Source organism: Mytilus californianus, unplaced genomic scaffold (assembly GCF_021869535.1).
Source record: "Mytilus californianus isolate M0D057914Y unplaced genomic scaffold, xbMytCali1.0.p SCAF_6, whole genome shotgun sequence".
NCBI lineage: Eukaryota > Metazoa > Mollusca > Bivalvia > Mytilida > Mytilidae > Mytilus > Mytilus californianus.
In genome coordinates, this window is record NW_026262712.1 from 39,656,828 (window position 1) to 39,677,754 (window position 20,927).

Sequence of the window (20,927 nt, forward strand, 5' to 3'; positions counted from 1 at the left end):
TCATGAAATATTAGCCACTGGACGTACATGTATATAGAATTTCGAACCTTTATTTGATGACAGTCATACAACTTAGAAACATTATTATTTTTTTGTGATTACTCAAGAGGGTATGTTTTATCTCTCTTGACATTACATCTATTGTGTAAAACAATGTTCTTTGACTTACCTTGCAGTTACCTTTAAACTGATTTGAAGTCAGCACAATTGTTTTTAATCCAAGCTAAGTAGACGGTAGTGGTTATACTACGTGTCTTATTAACTTAGAACTCTCGTCTCATATGTAACAGCGTTATCTCACACATGTCAGTGGTATGTGTCGGGCATTATACCTGGTATTTACATTGAACGTTCTAACATTTAACCTCCACAAACTTCATCGTCATTATTACAAGGCATTTTTAAAGCGCATTATATAATACTACAGTTACTCTAAGCGCTTTACATGTTAAAACAAATATACACAAGTTCGTACAAACACGAAACTACAAAGTTAAAAATAGACCAAAATATGCTTAAAAGCATACAACATCAAATCAACTATCAAAAGTTGAGACTCTAAAACTTCATCAACTTGGTTAAAAATTAAATAAAAGAATTATTAATGAATAAGTAAAAATTTCAATACTTGTTATCTATTAAATATTTCTAAAATTGGTGATTGCTACTACTATTTTGTATTTAAAAATAAGTTACTAAAAGACATAGGCTTACAATAAAATGTTATATCAAAATATACAGAAACACATCAAATCAGACTAAAATGTACTAAATATTACTTTAGCAAATCAACATCAGTCAAATACAATCAATCACGGTTCCAGGTCTTAACTATAAGCGATCCACAAATGCAACTTTGAATAAATGTGTCTTTAGTCCTTTCTTGAATAGTTCTTGCGATTGTTCATTTCTAATATTTGTTGGAAGGCTATTCCACAGAGTCATCAAAAACGATAATATAGTATGTGGGTCACCTTTCAACGGCGTTGTTTCAAATATATTGCATTTCCTATATAATTTCTAATCACATATTTGTCGATATAAAACATTCAACACAAATATATACACAATGCAAAAACGATAAAATATTTGACATAAAATATACCGGAATTAAAAAAAATGCAATAAAAAATAAATATTTATGCAGGTATTGTGTCCACTCTTCTAAGTGCAAATAACTTTTTAATGAACGAACCAGTAAGTAATATCAATTGAAGATAGAAGTAAATGGTTTTTTTTTCAGATAATTTCAAAAATCCCGAACAAATATCATTTATGTCTTTTTCTAGCTGTTTACGAAAAGATTTATTAATTTTACATGATAAGAAAAAGTGGGTTTCATCATCAACCTCATTAATATGACAATATTTACTAATATTATTTTCTCTTTGAATTCTTTTATAGCTACCCCTCTCTTTTTTCAAGAAATGGTCACTTACTTGCATTAAATTTTCGATTTTCAAAATTTTGTTTAAGAATGTATTTGTCTAATTCATATTTTGTCTTAATTTTACTGTACAAGAACATTTCACTTTATCATCATCTCCATTATTTATTTTAAATTTGAATTTTTAAAGTATTTACATTAACTTATTATTTGATTTATTTCCGACTGAGAAAAAGGTGTAAATAGGGATTGACACTAAGCTGACAGTTTTGTCATTCACTTATCGAGAGCATTTGTTGTATTTGCGGAGAGAACTTTCCTTAATTTCTGTCGATTGGTTAGGGACCCCCACACACACGTCATGTATGATTCAAGACATTATGATTATCAGCTAAAAGTTTATAAATTCCCTATGTAAAACAAGCCTACATTTTCTTTTAAGATTGCCTGTATAATGCACACATAAATAGTTCAGACATTAATACTAGTTAAAAGGGGTTAATGCGAATAAACTGTTTAACTTTTCATAATATGAGCAACATAACGACACCTATAGACATTTACTCATATTGAGTTGAACGGACAACATTTTATTCTTTTGTTTTCTATTTTTATTTTTATTCAATGTTATACAATCTCTTGTCCTTCACATGTTAATTAATCAGGGACGTGTCAATAGTTGTCAATTAAAAAGCTTGAAGAAACTATCCATTCTCTTACAGATCAGTTTTTTGTCTTTTGTCTTTTTTGTTAGTTGTATTTGTGCAGATGACAATCGTATTTAGTTACTCCATTTCCATCTCATTTATAGCTCATATATTGATCTTTTATACCAATTTACCAGGAGAGCGAATTGTTAAACGCACAGTAACATGTTTGTCGTTGCCACTATCGTAAATGCCTGTCCTAAGATAGGGGCCGGGTATTTGAATTGTTTCACGTTTTGTCATGCATAGGCCTGTTATAGCTAACTTTACAGTACCAGTATGTGTTTTGCTCATTTGTGAATGCCGTGAATACCCATATCAATGTTATTAACCTGTCTGAAGGACTCGAACTCGTATAACATTGAATAAAAATAAAAATAGAAAACAAAAGAATAAATACAGTTTCGAATGTGTCCAACAAGGTAATATTTAATTTGCGCGACATTAAAATACTATCGCTTGTTTTGCGCAATTTTTGAGGTAAAAAAAAACGATTAAAGTTTCTAGATCTTAAATATACGAGTCTTATATAACAAATTAGTATTAATTTATATAGTAAATATGTTCGAGGTGACAAGATGGACATACACATTCAAAGACAAACTGGTGACGTTTTTTTTCGTAAATGTTCGATCTAGAAAATCATCCAGTGGTCGACATTTATGAAAGATCACCCTAAACTAAAGGCAAACTATTGTCCTATACAAATACACAAGAACCGTTGCATACAAAGGTGTAGGGCACATATCCCCTGTCTTTTTTTGACCCACAGTGTAATAACCTTAAAGTTGTCAAATCCTACAGGTAATATAATATCAAAAGGTTTGTATTAAATATATGACTTTTGTATATAAAATATTGTTTACAATTTTATTTCCATAACTGATATAAGAAGATGTGGTATGAGTGCCAAAGAGACAACTCTCCATCCAAGTCATAATTTGTAAAAGTAAACCATTATAGGTCAAAGTACGGCCTTCAACACTAAGCCTTGGCTCACACCCAACAGCAAGTTGTAACGGTCCCAAAAATGACTAGTATAAAACCATTCAAACAGGAAAACCAACTGTATAATCTATATAGAAAACGAGAAAGGAGAAATATTTATGAACCACACCAAAAAACGACAACAATTGAACATGTCGAGGTTTCTGACTTAGGACAGGTGCAAACAAATGCAGCGGGTTTTTATAGGCGCCAACCTTCACCCAACCTGGAACATAAGTTCTAAATCTAAATGTTTTTAAATGAGCGCTACACGTGTACTACTATTGGTGGTATTTTGATATACAAGTGCAAATTCTAAATGTTTTTTTCTTCTTCAAATTTTGCATCGATGGACGTCGCTAACCAATATGAACTAAATGGTGATTTGGTAAGAACACTTTACGTAAAACATGACTTCTACAAACACAGAGATGTGACAGTATGCATTATTATCGCACCTCGGGTAAATATCGACGATATGATTGGTTTAACGCGTCACGTGGTGACCACGTTCTGATTTTTAGGAGTTAGTAGATTTCATAAGGACACTATGATGTCACGAGTACTACTATTTGTAGTTCTATTTCATTTTTATTTTCAACTTTTGATAAAAAAAAAACTTGACAGGAAAAGTTCCCTGTGCGACAAATTCGTCATACGGTTCGCTAATGACCCTTACGGCCTCACCTTATGAATTTACTAACCGTCTTTGGATCCGTCACTAATCTTGCTCGATTCCTGTGATCAGTTTCACAAAAAAAGTCGGACGACTAAGTTGACCGTAAGTATACTGAATTTTTCATGACTTACGATCATCTTTTGTCGTAATATTTTTTTTGAAACTGACCACTGCTTCCGCCTAACCGTAGTATGTATGCGCGTGATGATGATAATAATGTTGGCAAACTGACATGCTTATAATATTACTGATAAGTACGGCTATTATCTATTGTAGTTACTTGTGTCTGTATTAAAATATCGCAATTGAACGATAGTTAGTGAAAGTCTCCTTTCTTAATCTTCGTTAAATGATTAATTCATGTATTTTATACAATGTTTATAATGATACATGTTTTAATAATGGTTTGAATGGTGCTTTCATTACCAGTATTCTTATTTTGACTCAGTGTATTGCGTATACTGTAGGCTTATCAACACTAAAGTGTATATGTACCGTTAATTTCATTGCCTTCATGGTGCTATTTAGATAAAATCAAGTTATTATAAGTTCCAACGATGGTGATTGGAGTCATGAAATATTTTAGGAAAATTCACAAAGTGGTTTTAAAAGAAAATCACATAGCCCTAATAATAAAAAAAAACCAAAAAAACAACTAATACTGATGCACAAATGACAATATTGTTGAAAAATATGGAAATCTGTTCTACTAAATATTTGAATATTTGTACAAACTGAATGCATACGTCAAAACATAGTATTCAAAGTTATTAAAGTGAGCTATGTGAGAGCTTAACGTCGTCGGCAATGCTAAAACATCATGGCCCTGATAATTCATGGTACTTGTAAAATGCAAATTGTAAAGTTGTTGTGTATTCGCCTTTATCATATACTTGTATAAAATATTACTAAAATTTTACAGTTCAATAACATTTAAAAATATTAAAAGGCTATGAAAGGATTACTAGGTTTATTTATCAGATTCCTAAGAATTTCCTCAACAGGCTAATAAAGGAACCTTTATTGACTGCTTCCGGAATGTTATCACATGCCTTTCCATCAATTTCCGTGACGTTTATCACATGCAACGTCGTGCATTTCCGGAAAGGAGTAGGTCCGGTAAGACCCCTTTTTGGCCCCAAAATATAGCAGTTTTACAAAATGGTTAAAATGTAAACTTTTAGTTATTTATTGGAAAGTAGAATACTTCTGCTACATAAATATGGGCAGTTTTTGACAATACAATGCATATATATCGGGTACTAGCATCATTAAGTCATGCTAAATTACTGAATTCTTCACAATTTTAGCATTTGAGTTACATTTTAGACGGTTTCCGTCTTAAATGGAAGTGGCCGCATTTGTGTTCATTCTTAATATTTAAATGCAAGTTGTATTTGATGATAATACATAACATATATAAAGGTTGAGAGTGAACACGGATGCGGCCTCTTTCATTTTTGACAAAAACCATCTGAAAAGTGACATATTATGGCATATTTGATAGATTTTTCATATTTAAGCTTGAATCTGAGCGTCTTTAATGATAAAATCAGTTCAAATCTGTCACTTAAACTAATTGATTCGACTGAAGTAGACACTTAAGTGTTTAAAAAGTGACCAAAATCTTTCATCAGATAAATCTGAAATCTGAGGCCAAAATCGGCCCTTACCGGACCTACTCCTTTGTTCGAAAACGACAACACAGTGCGGAAAACCGAAAGTGATTTAAGACTTAAGAGACAAAAAACGAACGTACAAACCGAGACAAACAACAACTAACAACAAATAGCGCTATTCAGGATTTATCATCTCCGGGAATGCTCAAATAATCAAATATGAAAGACAAAAATGTAAAAAACATGAAAACTAGAGGAGCTATAGGATCAAAAAGGGGCCTATTTACATGTTTGTTTACTCTGAATTAATTTCTGCATACGATAATTGAAACATCCATTAATACTGAGCTTATGATACCGTCGATACTACACAATGTAACAGTCTAGCTTCAAGCAACGTTATCTACCAAGTGTAATTAAAACAAATGAACACGATACATATGGTGTGCCCGTGAAGCTTCTCTTGATTAATCGATAATCGTGTAATCTGAGCTACATGAAACTTCTGTAAATATGAAATATAAGTACTAAAAGATTGTAAAATGCACACACCTATCCTGCATTTTAGAAATAAAAACAATCTTATTAAATGTGGCCAACGGTAACGCTCTGGCCTCGTCTACGAGGGGATCGGATTGTTAGTATAAAGAATATTTTATTGTAAAAATAATAACATTAACATTACAAAAAATGCAGTTTACGTCAACATTGGATAACGAAGAAGTTCTACTTATTAACTGAGGGTAATGATATCTATATTCTATCGAGAATGCTATATAATAAACATAAGACATTTGAAATATTTCATTTATTAATTATACCAAACTGCTTAGTTCAGTAACCATCCAGAAAATGTTGTTTTACCATATTCATTACTGTTTATAATACCCGAACCTTCGTGGGAAGAGTGTATACGAACGTAAACGCTACCGCCCTTCGACACATGGGCAACAACAGTACCGCTAACTGTACCATCGGAATTTGTGTTGCGAAGGTAAAGGGATCCATACACGGAATTATTAACCATTAACTCAGTTGAATGTCTTGCAGAATACAATCTAACAACCCACACAAACACGTAAATCCCAGTTTTGGGACAGATAAAAACACCTGTATGGCTGTTATATCCACTACCCTGGTTTGTTTTCACTACATCAAATATCAGTCGTCGACCAACCCCCGGATTTTTTATCATTTTTGACACGAAGGCGTAAAATGCAATAACTGGCGATTCAGGATTTTCTTTACCATTTTTACCACAGTAATTCACAGTGACATCATACTGACCTGAAATTGTTTCAAAATTGTTTTATTTAGACTTATTAAATTCAGACACATAAATTGAGAAAAAAAATGAGTTTTTTTTTTCTTTTGTGAGTGCATCACTTTCGTCACTTAAGACTTTCATGTAAAAATAAATGCAAATATCTAAAGTAAGTTACTTAAAGCTAAAACTTGTATTGTGTATTTTCATTCGCAACTGTCATTTACTCAAGTGATAGAACTATTGCAGTTTGATACGCAAAAAATGACCCCGATGCATATAGGTAAGGTCATATTGTATTTTCGGTTAAGTAAGTACCGATAATCAGGTTTTCTGTATATTGATAAAAAAAAATCACAGCTGCGAATCACAATTAGAAGAGATTGTGTCGAGTCAGTGCAGCGAACTAGTCATAAAAGGCTTTGAGATATTTTGTCGAGCATCTGATATTTTAAAATATCAATATGATGAACATCAGATAATCAATCTATTGAATTGTATTTGACTGTGTGTTTTTCAATTAAGAATATAATGCTTTTTTTTTTGTAATTTCATTTGAATACCAACGGTTGACCAGCGTACATTTTGTATAAAACGCGGAAGGGTCTCATTTAAAAAAAAATGTGCAAATAATCAAAACTTTTACAACCATATAAAGTTAAAAAAAAACCACACACACTCTATTCTTTTAATTACATGTATATACTACAACCATGCTATTGCTAATTACATTAGCTATTATTAGAGATAAGCAGAAAATTATTGATAGAAGTTCAATGTACAGGTAACGCAGATACATTGAATTACAACAACAATACTAAATAGCTATTTAAAAATAAGGGGATGCCTTATGATTGCCAATGAGACAACTATCCACCAGAGTTCAAATGAAGTGGATGAAACACTTATAGGCAATCGTACAGCCTTCAGCAATGAGAAAAACCCATACCGTATAGTTGGCTATAAAAGGCCCCGGAATGGAAATAGATAACAATTCAAACGCGGAAACCAAAGGGCTAATCAATAACAAAACAATTTATAAAAAAACAAATATGTTAGACATGAACCAACGACAACGACTGAACCACATGCTTTTGACATGGGACAGGCACATACAAAATGTGGCAGGGTTAATCCTCCTCTGACCTTGAACAGTGATGTAACAGCACAACATAAGAACAAACTGTTAAAATCAGTAGCAATTTGCTTAACTCAAAAGATCGGTACGGGACACAAAACAATTAATCTAAAATCAATAGAAACAAAGCACCGAAGTAATAGTACTGTCTGGCAGTTACTGAAAGCTAGTTCAAAGCCAATTACAACTAATAACTAATTTTTATAGATAGTTTTAAAAACTGACATCATCCCTAATATGCTATAAATTTGAAGGTCACACTTTCGTTCATTTATCTTGTTTTGATTTCGTCTTAATTATTTTGACCATCAGGACGACTGGTGTTCAATAGCACTCGATATGCCAGTTATATCGGATGGCGGATTGTAAAGCTTTAGTTTTCCAATTATTTCGTGTTGTATTGTTTAGCTTATTCGAAGTGGTTTCTGTTATGAATTAGTATTGTTGGTTATCATCTAAACCTTACCTACTTACCGTCTGTTGTTCGGCAAGAACTCATCGAGCCTGCATAGGTTACCATATTAAGGGCCACAATCCAAGAAATCAACATGCTTGTTAGAGATATAACGACTGACAAATGCTAGCGTGATCTATCTTAGAACAGCTTTTTGTATGTGTGATTCTCAAAATTATAATGTATATTTTGCGTGCTGAGGTTATGCAATTTGATACCGAGAAAAAAAAATGAAAAATATACTTTCGGTTTAGTCTAGTACAAGCTGTGTAATGTATATTTCATTACCATGCTATTCACTTGATTATTCTTGTAATATTTCCAACTTGAATAGAAACTTAAGGAACGCCACAGCTGCCTTGTGATAACGATATTCATAAGGCAGCTGTGGCGTTCCATAGAAACTGTCACCAATTAAATATATTTAGAGGTCCAAAAGTAGACTTATGTATGTTATGTGGATGAGGTTTAATTCCCTATGAGACAACTATCTACTAAAGATCAATTGTTACTGAATAAGGATACACTGGGTATGATTATAAATTGTCGGGTGCAATAGGCTACTTACAAACACCTTCAAAGAGTTTAGTTGGTGCGAATTCATTCCGCTAGCAAACAAAACGTAGACGGAAACCGTAGACTATAGAAATTTTCAAAGAGAAGAAGTCGTTGTAAATGTTTTCCTCTGGCAAATTTAAATATATTCACAATTACAAATGATGAAAAATGAATGAATTGACCTTTTTTTCCCCTAAAAATAGGGGAGAATCATTTCATGATTTGTCGCTGTAAACTACAAGGCGTAATGCTATATAAGAACATTTGTTACAGTTCAGATAAAGATGCTAGAATAGTTATACAATATATGAGGGTATAGATGGGGTTTGTAGAATAGTTATACAATATATGAGGGTATGGATGGGGTTTGTAGAATAAACAATAAGGGCCAAATATTATTATGATTAAGAGAAAAATTAGCCAAAGAATAAAGAATAAAGAATAATGGCGTACAAGAAAATAACTGTTGAAAATTTAAGAATTATGTAATATAAAACTAAATTAATACAATGACCAATATACAAATATAGAAAGCATATTCTTGGAAAAAGAATAAATAATAAAATTAGTTTCGTGAGTATTTTACAAAATAAGCGTTATTTTTAAAGACAAAAAAGAAAACAAAGCACTCAAAAGTCAAAGAATACAGAAATTAAGGACCCCCATCCAGACCCTAATAAATATATATATATATATATATATAACACTACGACTATTGAAGTTATATGTTTATATAGCGGATGCAGTCGAGTGGTCTAGAGCGCTGGACATGAGGCTAAGCGATTGGTGCTGTAGTGTATCAAAGGTGTGAGTTCAAATCCCGTTGAGGGACAAACATTTGTCAGATCATGGCATATGAGTAAACAATCTTTAAAAATCATTGAATCCAGGAGTCTTATAAGTTTACGTATGATATTACATAGGCAAATTTTAATGAATAATTTTCACGGATGTATTTGAGAGGGGTGAATCGGCTGGGTACTACCCTAAAATTGTGATGGTGTTACGAGGGCGAGAATCATTAGGAATTCATAACTTAATCGTCTTTAAAGTGTTGTTAAGAAAACAAATATGCATTTTCATATAAGAAGCAAGTTCAACGCACATAAACCTATGCATTACATCACCCAATAATTTAGAAAATAACAAAATCTAGCAACAATAACACAACAAAACACCCTCCTCCCCCCTCCCAAAAAAAAAAAAAAAAAAAAAAAATCAAACAAAACACAAATAAACGCACCCATAAAACACACGGCAGAACAAACAGCGATTCGCATTTTAAGTCTTTAGTTTAAGGCGATTATCCCCGAAACAAATTTTAGGTCTTCGTATACTATTTCTATAAATAAAAAATTGTGCTGTTGAATGTATTACTGACATCAAATTTGAATTCTCCTCAAGGGTGACTGGTTGATAAAAATATGGTCAGTTTGGTCTTCTTCCGACTGTCAGTGAAACATTCCTCTTGGTTGTGCAGCTAGACTCAAGCTAGCAGCCACTCGCTAGCAGCCACTTCGCTAGCAGCCAGTTTTCAGATATGTCTATAAACCCAAAAGTTGCATAAGATTCAAACTTACTAAAACGTTTTTATTTTATATAACCACTACTATATCTGTTTTATCTTGAATTTAGAAGTCGAAAACACTATTCAATAAATTTTGAAATTTCACTTCCTGATCAATATTTTAAAAACAATAGTATGTGCTTTTAACATCATGCTGCACGCTTTAAGACTTCAACTGTCAACACTAAAAAAATAAAATTATTTAAATGTTGGCCAAATTTTCTTGTTACATGGTATCGACTTTTCCATCAGAATATTAATGCGATATTGTGTGAAATAGCTTTCCATATTCTCGGCATCCTTAAAAGTAACAATATTTCTACACTACAAGAATACAAAGTTGCGTCCGTACTTTAATACTTTCATATCAGACAAATCTGTTTTCGCAATTATTCTCTTTCTGTAACAGTGAGTTTCGCTTAGTTTTCATGACACGTAGGGTCTATTTTAAGCAATCAAAGTATGGTGTACAAGGATATAACTAATAAGCTATATTACCAATTTGAATTTTTTTTTGCTATACCCCACCTGGATTTTTAAGTCAAGCATGTCTAAGGGTCCCAACTTTCATTTGCACCTAGTGTGGAAAAAAGTATTGCCGTAGGAAAATTTTTATTAACTTTTAAAGTTAGGTTGGGGTAGGGTGTCAGACCCCAACTTTGGACCAATTTTAAAAAAAATCCGACGTGCTATACCCCACCTGGATTTTTTAGTCAAGCATGTCTAAGGGTCTCAACTTTCATTTGCATCTAGTGTGGAAAAAAGTTTTGCCGTAGGAAAATGTTAATTAACTTTTAAAGTTAGGTTGGGGTAGGGTGTCGGACCCCCAACTTTGGACCAATTTTTAAAAGAATCCGTGCTATACCCCACCTGGATTTTTTAGTCAAGCATGTCTAAGGGTCCCAACTTTCAGTTGCACCTAGTGTGGAAAAAAGTATTGCAGTAGGAACATTTTTATTAACTTTTAAAGTTAGGGTGGGGTAGGGTGTCGGACCCAAACTTTGGACCAACTTTTAAAAAAATCCGTGCTATACATCACTTGGAAATTTATATTTGCATTCTGAAACGGATGGTATTTTGAATGTCTCTGAATCCATCAAGACTGTGGGTTTAATTGTCTTAGAGGCAAATAACCCATCAACGGTTTTTTTTTAGAGTTGACCACTTTGAATTTCTCTGTCGATTGTTACTTGTTTCTACTATTTTTCTCCACAACACTTATGCCCTAGACCCGAACGATTTTGTCAGCATAGGGTTGAGAAGATGATATCTGTATGTCACGTAGTCCAACTAATTATAACTAATTATTAAAGGTACGAGGCTTATAATTTGATACATCAGACGCATCAGTGACGCTCAGATCAAACAAGTATAAAGCTGAAGAGCATTGAGGACCCAAAATTCCAAAAAAATGTGCCAAATACGGCTAAGGTGATCTACAAATGTATGCCTGGGATAAGAAAATCCTTAGTATTTCGAATAATTCATACTTTTGCAAACAGTTAATTTATAAAAATGACCATATAATTTATATTCATGTCAACACCGAAGTGCTGACTGCTGGTGATGTAAACTACGGCGGGCTGTTTAAGACAAGATCGAGATTATCCACGTCGGTCTGGAACCGGACGTAGAAAAGGTAGAAATTGCCTCTAAATTGGTTTAAGCACTTACTTACTTACATACGAGCTTGTCAGCATAAGGGATGGGGTGAAGTAGGGTACCTTACATGTTACATATTCCGAGTAAACTATTACCGGCTAGCCAAACTAAAAGATTCACCACGTTGGCCATGATACCAGAGAAAGAAAAAGACAGTGCCCTTAAAATGGATCATATCACTGATGCTCTATACCCATACACTTTGAAGGCATATGGTGAACAAGGGAGGGGGGGGGGGGGGGGTGGGAGGGGGTGGGTGGTTACCTGTTATATATCACATAGACCAACTTAACTATTGCCGGCTACTAAAAAACTAAGACTTTCTAAAATGACCCTTAGTACCTTAGACCCTTGGCGGATCCAGGGGGGGGGGGGGGTTTGACGATCAATGCATTTGAATGGGGACATAATGTTGGAACCCCCCCCCCACCCCACCCCCCACCCCCCTTATCCTGGGTTAGGAACAACAACCCCCCCCCCCCCACACCCCCTCGCGCGCCCATTTATACATTTATAAATGGCTGGATCCGCCCCTGATGCCCTAGACCTGTACGAGTGTGTAAGCATCGGTTGGGGGGGGGGGGCTTGGTATGTCACGTAGTCCGACTTTACTATTACCGACTGGCCAAACTAAAAGATTCTCCACGTTGGGCATGGTACTATATAATTCTTTATTCTCTAAAAGCATTCATAAATAAAAATCAACATGCAGACATCTTATACGTTCATGTATTTCAAATCCAATCTTTTATGGTAATATTCTATACAAAGCACAACAATATCGTCATTCACCTCAAAAGCTAACCAAATCTATAAACACACTTATTCAGAAGGGATATAGTTACGATACTGTTGTCAGGTATAAAGCTGGCATATTTTGGAATTAATATTGATTTACTCAAAGGATTTTTGAATCGGTAATAGACACATTCATTCTAAAACCAGTTTAATAAACTACAACCGGCTAGCCAAACTAAGAGATGCTCCGCCCGTATGAGTTTGTCAGCATAGGGTTTGGGGTACCGGGTATGTAACATGGTCCGATTAAACTATTGCCGGCTCGCCAAACTAATAGATTCTCCACGTTGGCCATGGTACAAGAGGTAGAAGATATTGCCTCTAAAATTGCGCTTAGCATTCATGCACTTGACCCATACGAGCTTGTCGCTATTGGGTGAAGGGTGGGGCTTGTCGCTATTGGGTGAAGGGTGGGGGTACCTGGTTTGTTACATAGTCTGACTTAACTATTGCCGCTTAGCCAAACTAAGAGAACATCCACGTTGACCATGGTACTAGAGGTAGAGGTACAGATTGCCTCTAAAATGGTTCATAGCACTTATGCCCGTACGATTTTTTCAGCATAGGGACAGGAAGTTTGGGTACCGGGTTTGTAACATAGTCCGACTTAACTATTGCCGGCTGGCCAAACTAAGAGATACTCCACGTTAGCCATGATACAAGAGGTAGAAGAAGACATTTCCTCTAAAATGGCCATTAGCACTTTTGCACTTGACCCATACGAGCTTGTCGCTATTGAGTGAAGGGTGGGGGTACCTGCTTTGTCACATAGTCTGACTTAACTATTGCCGCCTGGCCAAACTAAGAGAATATCCACGTTGACAATGGTACCAGAGGTAGAGGTAGATATTGCCTCTTAAATGGTTCTTTGCACTTATGCCCTAGACCCGTACGAGTTTGTCAGCATAGGCTGAAACAGGAGAAACACTGTAGCTATTACCGGCTGACCAAACTAAGATATTTTTCACGTTAACCATGATACCAAAGGTAGAAGTATACATTGCCTCAAAAATGGCCCATAGCACTGATGCTCTAGACCAGTACCAGTTTTCAAAGTTGGGAATACCTGGTTTGTCTCATTGTCCAACTTTACCAGAGGTAGAAGTATCTATTGCCTCTAAAATGGCTCATTTCACTGATGCTCTATACCTGTACTCTTTAGAAGCATATGGTGACAAGGGGAGGGGGGTGGGGGGTCCTGTTATATATCACATTGACCCACTTATTTATTGCCGGCTGGTCAAACTAAGAGATTCTCCACGTTGGCCATGGTACTAGAGGTATAGGTAGACATTGTCTCTAAAATGTCCCATATGGTACCATACAATACTTTATTCACTAAAATCAGTACTACATGAGGTAGAGGGTGACATTCCCTCTAAGATGGTCTATAACACTTATGCCCTAGACCTATACAAGTTTGTCAGCATAGGGTTTAAGGTACCTGGTATGTTACATAGTCCGACTTTACTCTGGCCAGCTGGCCAATCTAAGAGATTTTCCACGTTGGCCATGATACAAGAGGTAGACGAAGATATTGCCTCTAAAATGACCCTTACCGCTTATGCCCTTGATCTGTACGAGTTTGTCAGTATCGGTTGGGGGGACTAAGTATGTCAAATAGTCCGACTTAACTTTTGCCGGATGGCCAAATTAAAAGATTTCAATGTTGGCTATGATACAAAAAGGTAGAGGAATCATTGCCCTATAAAATGGTACTAAGCATTTATGTCCTTTACCCAAACGAGTTTGCCAGCATTGCTTAAATAGGAGGAGGAGGGATACCTAGGTACCTAGTATGTCATATAGTGTGACTAAACTATTGCCGGCTATCTAAACTAAGAGATTCTCCACGTTTCCCGTGGTATTAGAGATCAAGGTAGACATTGCCTCTAAAATGGCTAATACTACTTATGCCCTAGACCCGTACGAGTTTGTCTGAATCAGGTGGGGGGAGGCGTGGGGGGATTTGGTATGTCACATAGTCCGACTTCACTATTGTCGGACAGCCAAACTAAAAGATTCTCCACATTAGCCATTGTACCATACAATACTTTATTCTCTTTAATTCAATACTACCAGACAAAGACGGAGACATTGCTTCTAAGATGGTCTAGTGCACTTAAGTTCTTCACCCGTATGAGTTTGTCAGCATAGGGTTTTGGGTACCGGGTATGTAACATAGTTCGATTTGACTATTGCCGGCTCGCCAAACTAAGAGATTCTCCACGTTGGCCATGATACAGGAAGTAGAAGAAGATATTGTCTCAAAGATGGCCCTTAGCACTTATGCTCTTGACCCATACGAGCTTGTCACTATTTGGTGAAATGTGGGAGTAACTGGTATGTAACATAGTCCGACTTAACGATTGCCGGATGGCCAAATTGAATGATTCTCCACGTTAACCATGTTTCCATACAATATTTTATTCTCTTTAATCCAATACTACAAAGGGAAGAGGAAGACATTGCCTCTAAGATGGTCTAAAGCACTTATGTCCTACACCAGTATGAGTTTGTCAGCATATGGTTGGGGATCCTGGCATATCACATTGTCCGACTTAACTATTGCGGGCTGGCCATACTAAGAGATTCTCCATGATGGCCATGATACAAGAGGTAGAAGAAGATATTGTCTCTAAAAGGCCCGGAGCACTTATGACTTTGACCCATACGAGATTGTCACTATTGGGTGTAAGGTAGGGGTACCTGGTCATATAGTCTGACTTAACTTTTGCCACCTGGTCAAACTAAGAGATTCTCCACGTTGACCATGGTACCAGAGGTAGAGGCGAAGATTGCCTCTAAAATGGCTCATAGCATTTATGCCCTAGACCCGTACGATTTTTTAGTCGGGTACCAGGTATGTAACATAGTCCGACCTAATTATTGCCGCCTGGTCAAACTAAGAGATTCTCCACGTTGTCCATGATACAAGAGGTTGAAGACATTTCCTCTAAAATTGCCTTCAGCACTTATGCCCTTGACCCATACGAACTTGTTTTTGATTATATACTTATGACGTGGATCTGTACTGATACATCCCGCATAGTGTTAATTGTGCTATGGTCAATATTGAGTTCTTTTCTTTCATTTTTGCTTATGTACTTTGTCTATATGCCATTTCGTGTTTCTTTGTTGAAACAGTTATTTGTTTTCATAGTGATTATATTACAATGTTGACTGCTGTACCCCGATTTTTGAAGTTTTTTTCCGATTATATCTGTTTGTTTTGCTCACACATTGTTGCCAATATAATGATATTATATGCGACTGTCATACAAGTGAGAGGTTTAGCTAGCTATAAAACTAGGTCTAATCCACCATTTTCTACATAAGGAAATGTCTGTACAAAGTCAGGAATGCCTGTACCACGCCAGGAATATGACAGTTGTTTTTTCCGTTAGATGTGTATGAGCTTTTTATTTTGCCATTTTATAAAGGACTTTCCGTTTTGAATTTCCTTTGGAGTTTGGTATTTTTGTTAATTTACTTTTTTGTCACTATTGGGTGAAAGTTTGGGGGTACCTGGTTTGTCACATAGTCTGACTTAACTAGCTGGCCAAGCTCAGATTCTCCACATTGACCATATTACCAGATGTAGCGGTATATATTGCCTCTTACATGGCTCGTTGCACTCATGCCCTAGACCCGTACGAGTTTATCAGCATAGGTTGAAAAGGGGGGAACACTGTTATGTCACATAGTACAATGTAACTATTACCGGCTGGCCAAATTAAGAGATTGTTCACGTTAACCATGATACCAGAGGTAGAATAATACACTGCCTCTAAAATGGCTCATAGCACTGATGCTCTAGACCAGTACGAGTTTTCATTATAGGCCTGGGGCACTTGGTTTGTCTCATTGTCCAACTTTACTATTATCGGCTGGCCAAACTAAGAGATTCTCCACGTTGGCCTCATAGCACTTATGCCCTAGATCCGTACGATTTTGTCAGCATAGGGTGAGGGATTCGGGGTATCGGGTATGTACCATAGTTCGACTTAACTATTGCCGACTGGCCAAACTAAGACCCTAAAATGGCCCTTAGCATTTATGCCCTTGAATCATACGAGCTTTTTCTATTGGGTGAGGGGTGGGGTGGGGTACCTGGTTTGTCACATAGTCTGACTTAACTTTTGCCGCCTTGCTAAACTAAAAATTCTCCACGTTGACCATGGTACTAGAGGTAGAAGTAGAGATTGCCTTTAAAATGGCTCATATTCACTGATGCTCTATACCGGTACACTTTGCAAGCATACGGTGAAAAAAAGTGGGGGTACCTGTTTTGTATCACACAGTCCAATTTAACTATTACCGGCTGGCCAAACTAAGAGATTATTAACGTTAACCATGATACCGGGGGTAAAAGTATACATTGCCACTAAACTGGCTCACAGCACTGATGCTCTAGACCCGTACGAGTTTAAGCATAGGGTTGGGGGTACCTGGTTTGTCACATAGTCCGACTACTGCCGGCTGATCAATCTAAGAGATTGATCACGTTGGCAATGATACCAGCGGTAGAAAAATAGAATGCCTCAAAAATGGCCCAAAGCGTTTATGTCTAGACCCGTACGAGATTTTCAGCTTGTAAGGGGTCCTGGTATCCTTGTATGTCACATAGTCCGACTTAACTAATGCTGGCTGGCCAAACTAATAGAATTGTCACGTTGGCCATGATACAAGAGGTAGAAGAAGACGACATTGCCTCTAAAATGGCCATAAGCATTTATGCCTAGACCCGTACTAGTTGGTCAGCAGGTATTTTTTTTTGGGGGGGTCCTGATATTCTGATGTCACCTTGTCCAACTTAACCATTGCCGGTTGTTCAAACCTAGAGATTATTCACGTTGGCCATGGTACCAGATGTTACCGCTTAACTGGCTAATAGTACATATGCCCTAAATCCATACGACTTTGTCAGCATAGGGTGGGAGTAACTGGTTTTATCTTTAGTCTGAACTGTTAAATATGGTTGAAAACGATTGTATATAATATGAGTACTGTATAATTCTGAAAGTGATTTAAATCCAGTAAAAAATCATGTCGGCATGTAAGAGAATTTAATAAGAACCATTTTGTAATTTTATTTGGACTGTGTCTTTACTAAAAAGCATCTGTATACTGTATTTTTGGTTCAGCTTAATGTTTAAATATAAAAGGCTATTCATTGATGTTTCAATTGGCATTTTTTATAATTTACCGAAAAATATTTGTAATTATCGATTTACGTAAGCGTTCTCTTTTTATAATTCATTAATTAAAGGTAGACCTCGAAGAAGACACCCGTTGAGTTAAGGATTTATTGTTATTTATAGCAATATCAAATATAATCAGCAAACATTATTTATCCTTATAATTGATATTTTCTTAAAACACTTCATCAAGCACAGGTCATCTCATGAATATTATCGCAGGCTCAGGAATATTATTGAAGGTTGGCCTCTTGGACAGTAAGCGGCCGACTGTTATCGTCGGTTAGCTTCCCAATAGTCATTCATGTTTACCAGGTTCTATGCAGGCTCATTTTTGGGGGCCGGCAAAATTTTATTGACATTTCCATGTTTTTAGGGTTAATTTTGGTAAAGAAAAAGGCTGCGTAGCATTGTGTTTTAAAAAAGAAATTCCTTTTTTCTCATCTTCTGCAGTGTTCTATATTTTTTCAAAATTTATTCCTCCCCCTTTCAACATGCAACGCGGTGTGCTAATAAATATACAAATGTTTTTTTGATTCTTGATAAAAAAGTGAAAATGTTAAAGTCAGTGGTACACCTCCCTCGGAGTCCCCTTTCAACGAAAAAACATCTTCTTTTTTTTCGGCATAAAATCGTTCAACAATTTTTTGCATCCCTCCGATCGGCGGTATATATATATAGTTTTTGGCAAATAGCTCCCCCTTTTCCCTTCAAAAATCCTGGGTCCACCCCTAAAACTCATGCATAGTGTCTTCGATTGTTTAATTAACAAAACGTTATATATAGTGAAAAAACAAAACAAAACATTTGAGTCTTTTGCAATTTTTGGGTTTATAGACAAATCTGAAAACTGGCTGCTAGCGGAGTAGCTGCTAGCGAGTGGCTGCTAGCTTGAGCCTAGCGGTTGTGCAGGATGTACAAGTGCATGTACGCAGCTACGTCCGGACAATGAAGACGTTAAATCTGATGCCTCGTGTAAAGAGCGTACCACATTTTCTGCACTTCATGAACCAACGCACCAACTATATTATGGGTCCGTATGTGTCTTGTTGCAAGTTAAAATGTCTGTCTCTATTCAATATACCTTCATTTTTTAGTGACAGTCCAAATTTCCCCGAATGTTGTATTTGTTGCTAATTTGTTCTCATCCTAAACATGACTGACATATTTGCTACTGGACGTTAAGCAACCAACAATCAATCAATCAAATTTGAATTACATAGACAATATACCCATAAAAGAACAGCAGACATTGATGGTTACTCATGTTACCATTCCTATCAAAATGAAAAGGCTAAGAGAATAAATGAGACAACGTCAACGCTTTTAAAAAATGACGGTCTATTTAACATAATTAGTGTATATAAAGTGCGAATCCAGATGTTTCATTTTCAGTCATATGCGAGTATTTCTATAATGTAGAATAAAGGATGATGAGGAAAAAACTGTTTATTTAAGTTTTGAAAATACAACATAATTGATTTGAATGTATTTTTTAATACAATGTCATTAGAATATGACTTTACAATGTAAAATAAAATGATTAAAGTTCAAAAGTATGTTATTAAAGGAACATGATCTAGAACAAAGTTAATGAAAGCGATTCATTTTGACATTTGGTGCGATGCATTATCACTGTTAGTGCGATCATTACTGATGTGGAATTGTTTAGGTTTGATGGACTTTCTTTGTGGTTTTGTGTGATTATTGGACATGCAAAAACTGACAATATTCATTTGATGAATTAGATATAATTGATGATATTTACAATTTAAAAATCCAAACTTACCATACAGCTTAAGCACCGTACAGTTGATTGCGGCTGTTTTTACGCGATAAAGAAGAAGCTGAGTGAAGCCGATATACGATATAAAAATAATCTGAGTTATGTACACAGTTTATATACAAAAATATAGTATACACTTTGTATGCATGTTAAGTCATCTATATTAATTTTAACTCGAACTGTACTTACTGAATGATAAACACACGCGTGTTTCATAACTTGGTCACAAACACTCGCTTAAAAATGCTTCAAAAATTAAAACATTAAATAATTTTAAATAACAACTGATAAATGAGCAGGTTAATGAGCGCATCTTCTATTAGAATGTACCAGACATACCTAGTTCATTGTAATTATTATGATTTTCTAAAAAATAGTCATCGGTTTATGAAATTGTTTATACTTTACCGTTCTTTGCGCGTTTTTGTAATAGTATTATACCCTTTGCTAAAAATATCGAGAGGAACATATGTTGCCTCTTTCGAAATTTTTTTTTTAAAATCTTTTATTTTTTTGTAACGAATGAACTATTTGACATTACTAACATTTGATATTTAAAATCAAAGCACCTGGATGTTGCGGATGTTTGATGTTGGACCAAGTGGAACCCACTCATATGGAGCATCTATTTGCAATCCAGTTTCTGAAAGATTTCGCAAAAATAACTCTAAAAATATAGTATTTCAATCTTGAGGTAAATGTCACATGAAGGTCATGATGATATGCAAAACATCGTCCTCAGTTTGCTATTAGTGTGTAGAAAATATTTGGGAGTATTAAATCCATGAGTGCAACGTATTTTAAGGCTTGTTTTCTTAAAAAAGTTGTAGTGCTTGATAAAATAAGTTTCGAAAAATTGTCAACAGTATTATTATTTCATATAATAGTAATTACATAATTTCAACATATTGATTTACTTCGAGGTGTTAAAATGCACAATTAAGAGTTAGTACAGTAATTTGCAATGAACGGTACTAAACAAAAACACCATAAAGACAACGAAACAGGACAAATTCGGAGTTTGGTTTTTAAACATGTATAAATTAAATATAACAACAGGTTTCTCATTTTTTGTGACTTTTTCCCTGGATATAAACATAAACTGAAAACGTAACCAGTC

At 35.3% G+C, this 20,927-nt stretch overlaps 2 protein-coding genes across 3 annotated transcripts in view; both read right to left on the bottom strand.

Moving 5' to 3' along the window:
- LOC127706409 (sulfotransferase 1C4-like) overlaps positions 1-20,927 on the bottom strand; it is a 96,660-nt gene that overhangs the window by 11,793 nt on the left and 63,940 nt on the right. The window contains exon 1 of one of the 2 annotated variants that reach the window (XM_052211007.1): positions 170-317. The exons of the other annotated variant lie outside the window; for it this stretch is intronic. The gene's annotated coding sequence lies outside the window, so the exon portion shown is untranslated. Of the gene's footprint in view, positions 1-169; positions 318-20,927 lie in introns of those variants that run through there. 2 annotated transcript variants of the gene reach the window in all.
- On the bottom strand, positions 6,173-16,462 carry LOC127705636 (complement C1q-like protein 4). Its single transcript, XM_052209963.1, has 3 exons — positions 16,445-16,462; positions 8,256-8,361; positions 6,173-6,666 (listed from the first exon to the last, which is right to left on the bottom strand). The coding sequence occupies exons 1-3, from the start codon at positions 16,460-16,462 to the stop codon at positions 6,209-6,211; spliced, it is 582 nt and encodes a 193-aa protein (XP_052065923.1). The 3' UTR covers positions 6,173-6,208.

Bases quoted from the DNA above. Each gene is read 5' to 3' on its own strand.
- LOC127705636 (XM_052209963.1), bottom strand. The intron at 6,667-8,255 runs GTAAGTAGGTAA...AAACAATTTCAG, and splicing joins TTCTTGCCGAACAACAGACG to GTCAGTATGATGTCACTGTG.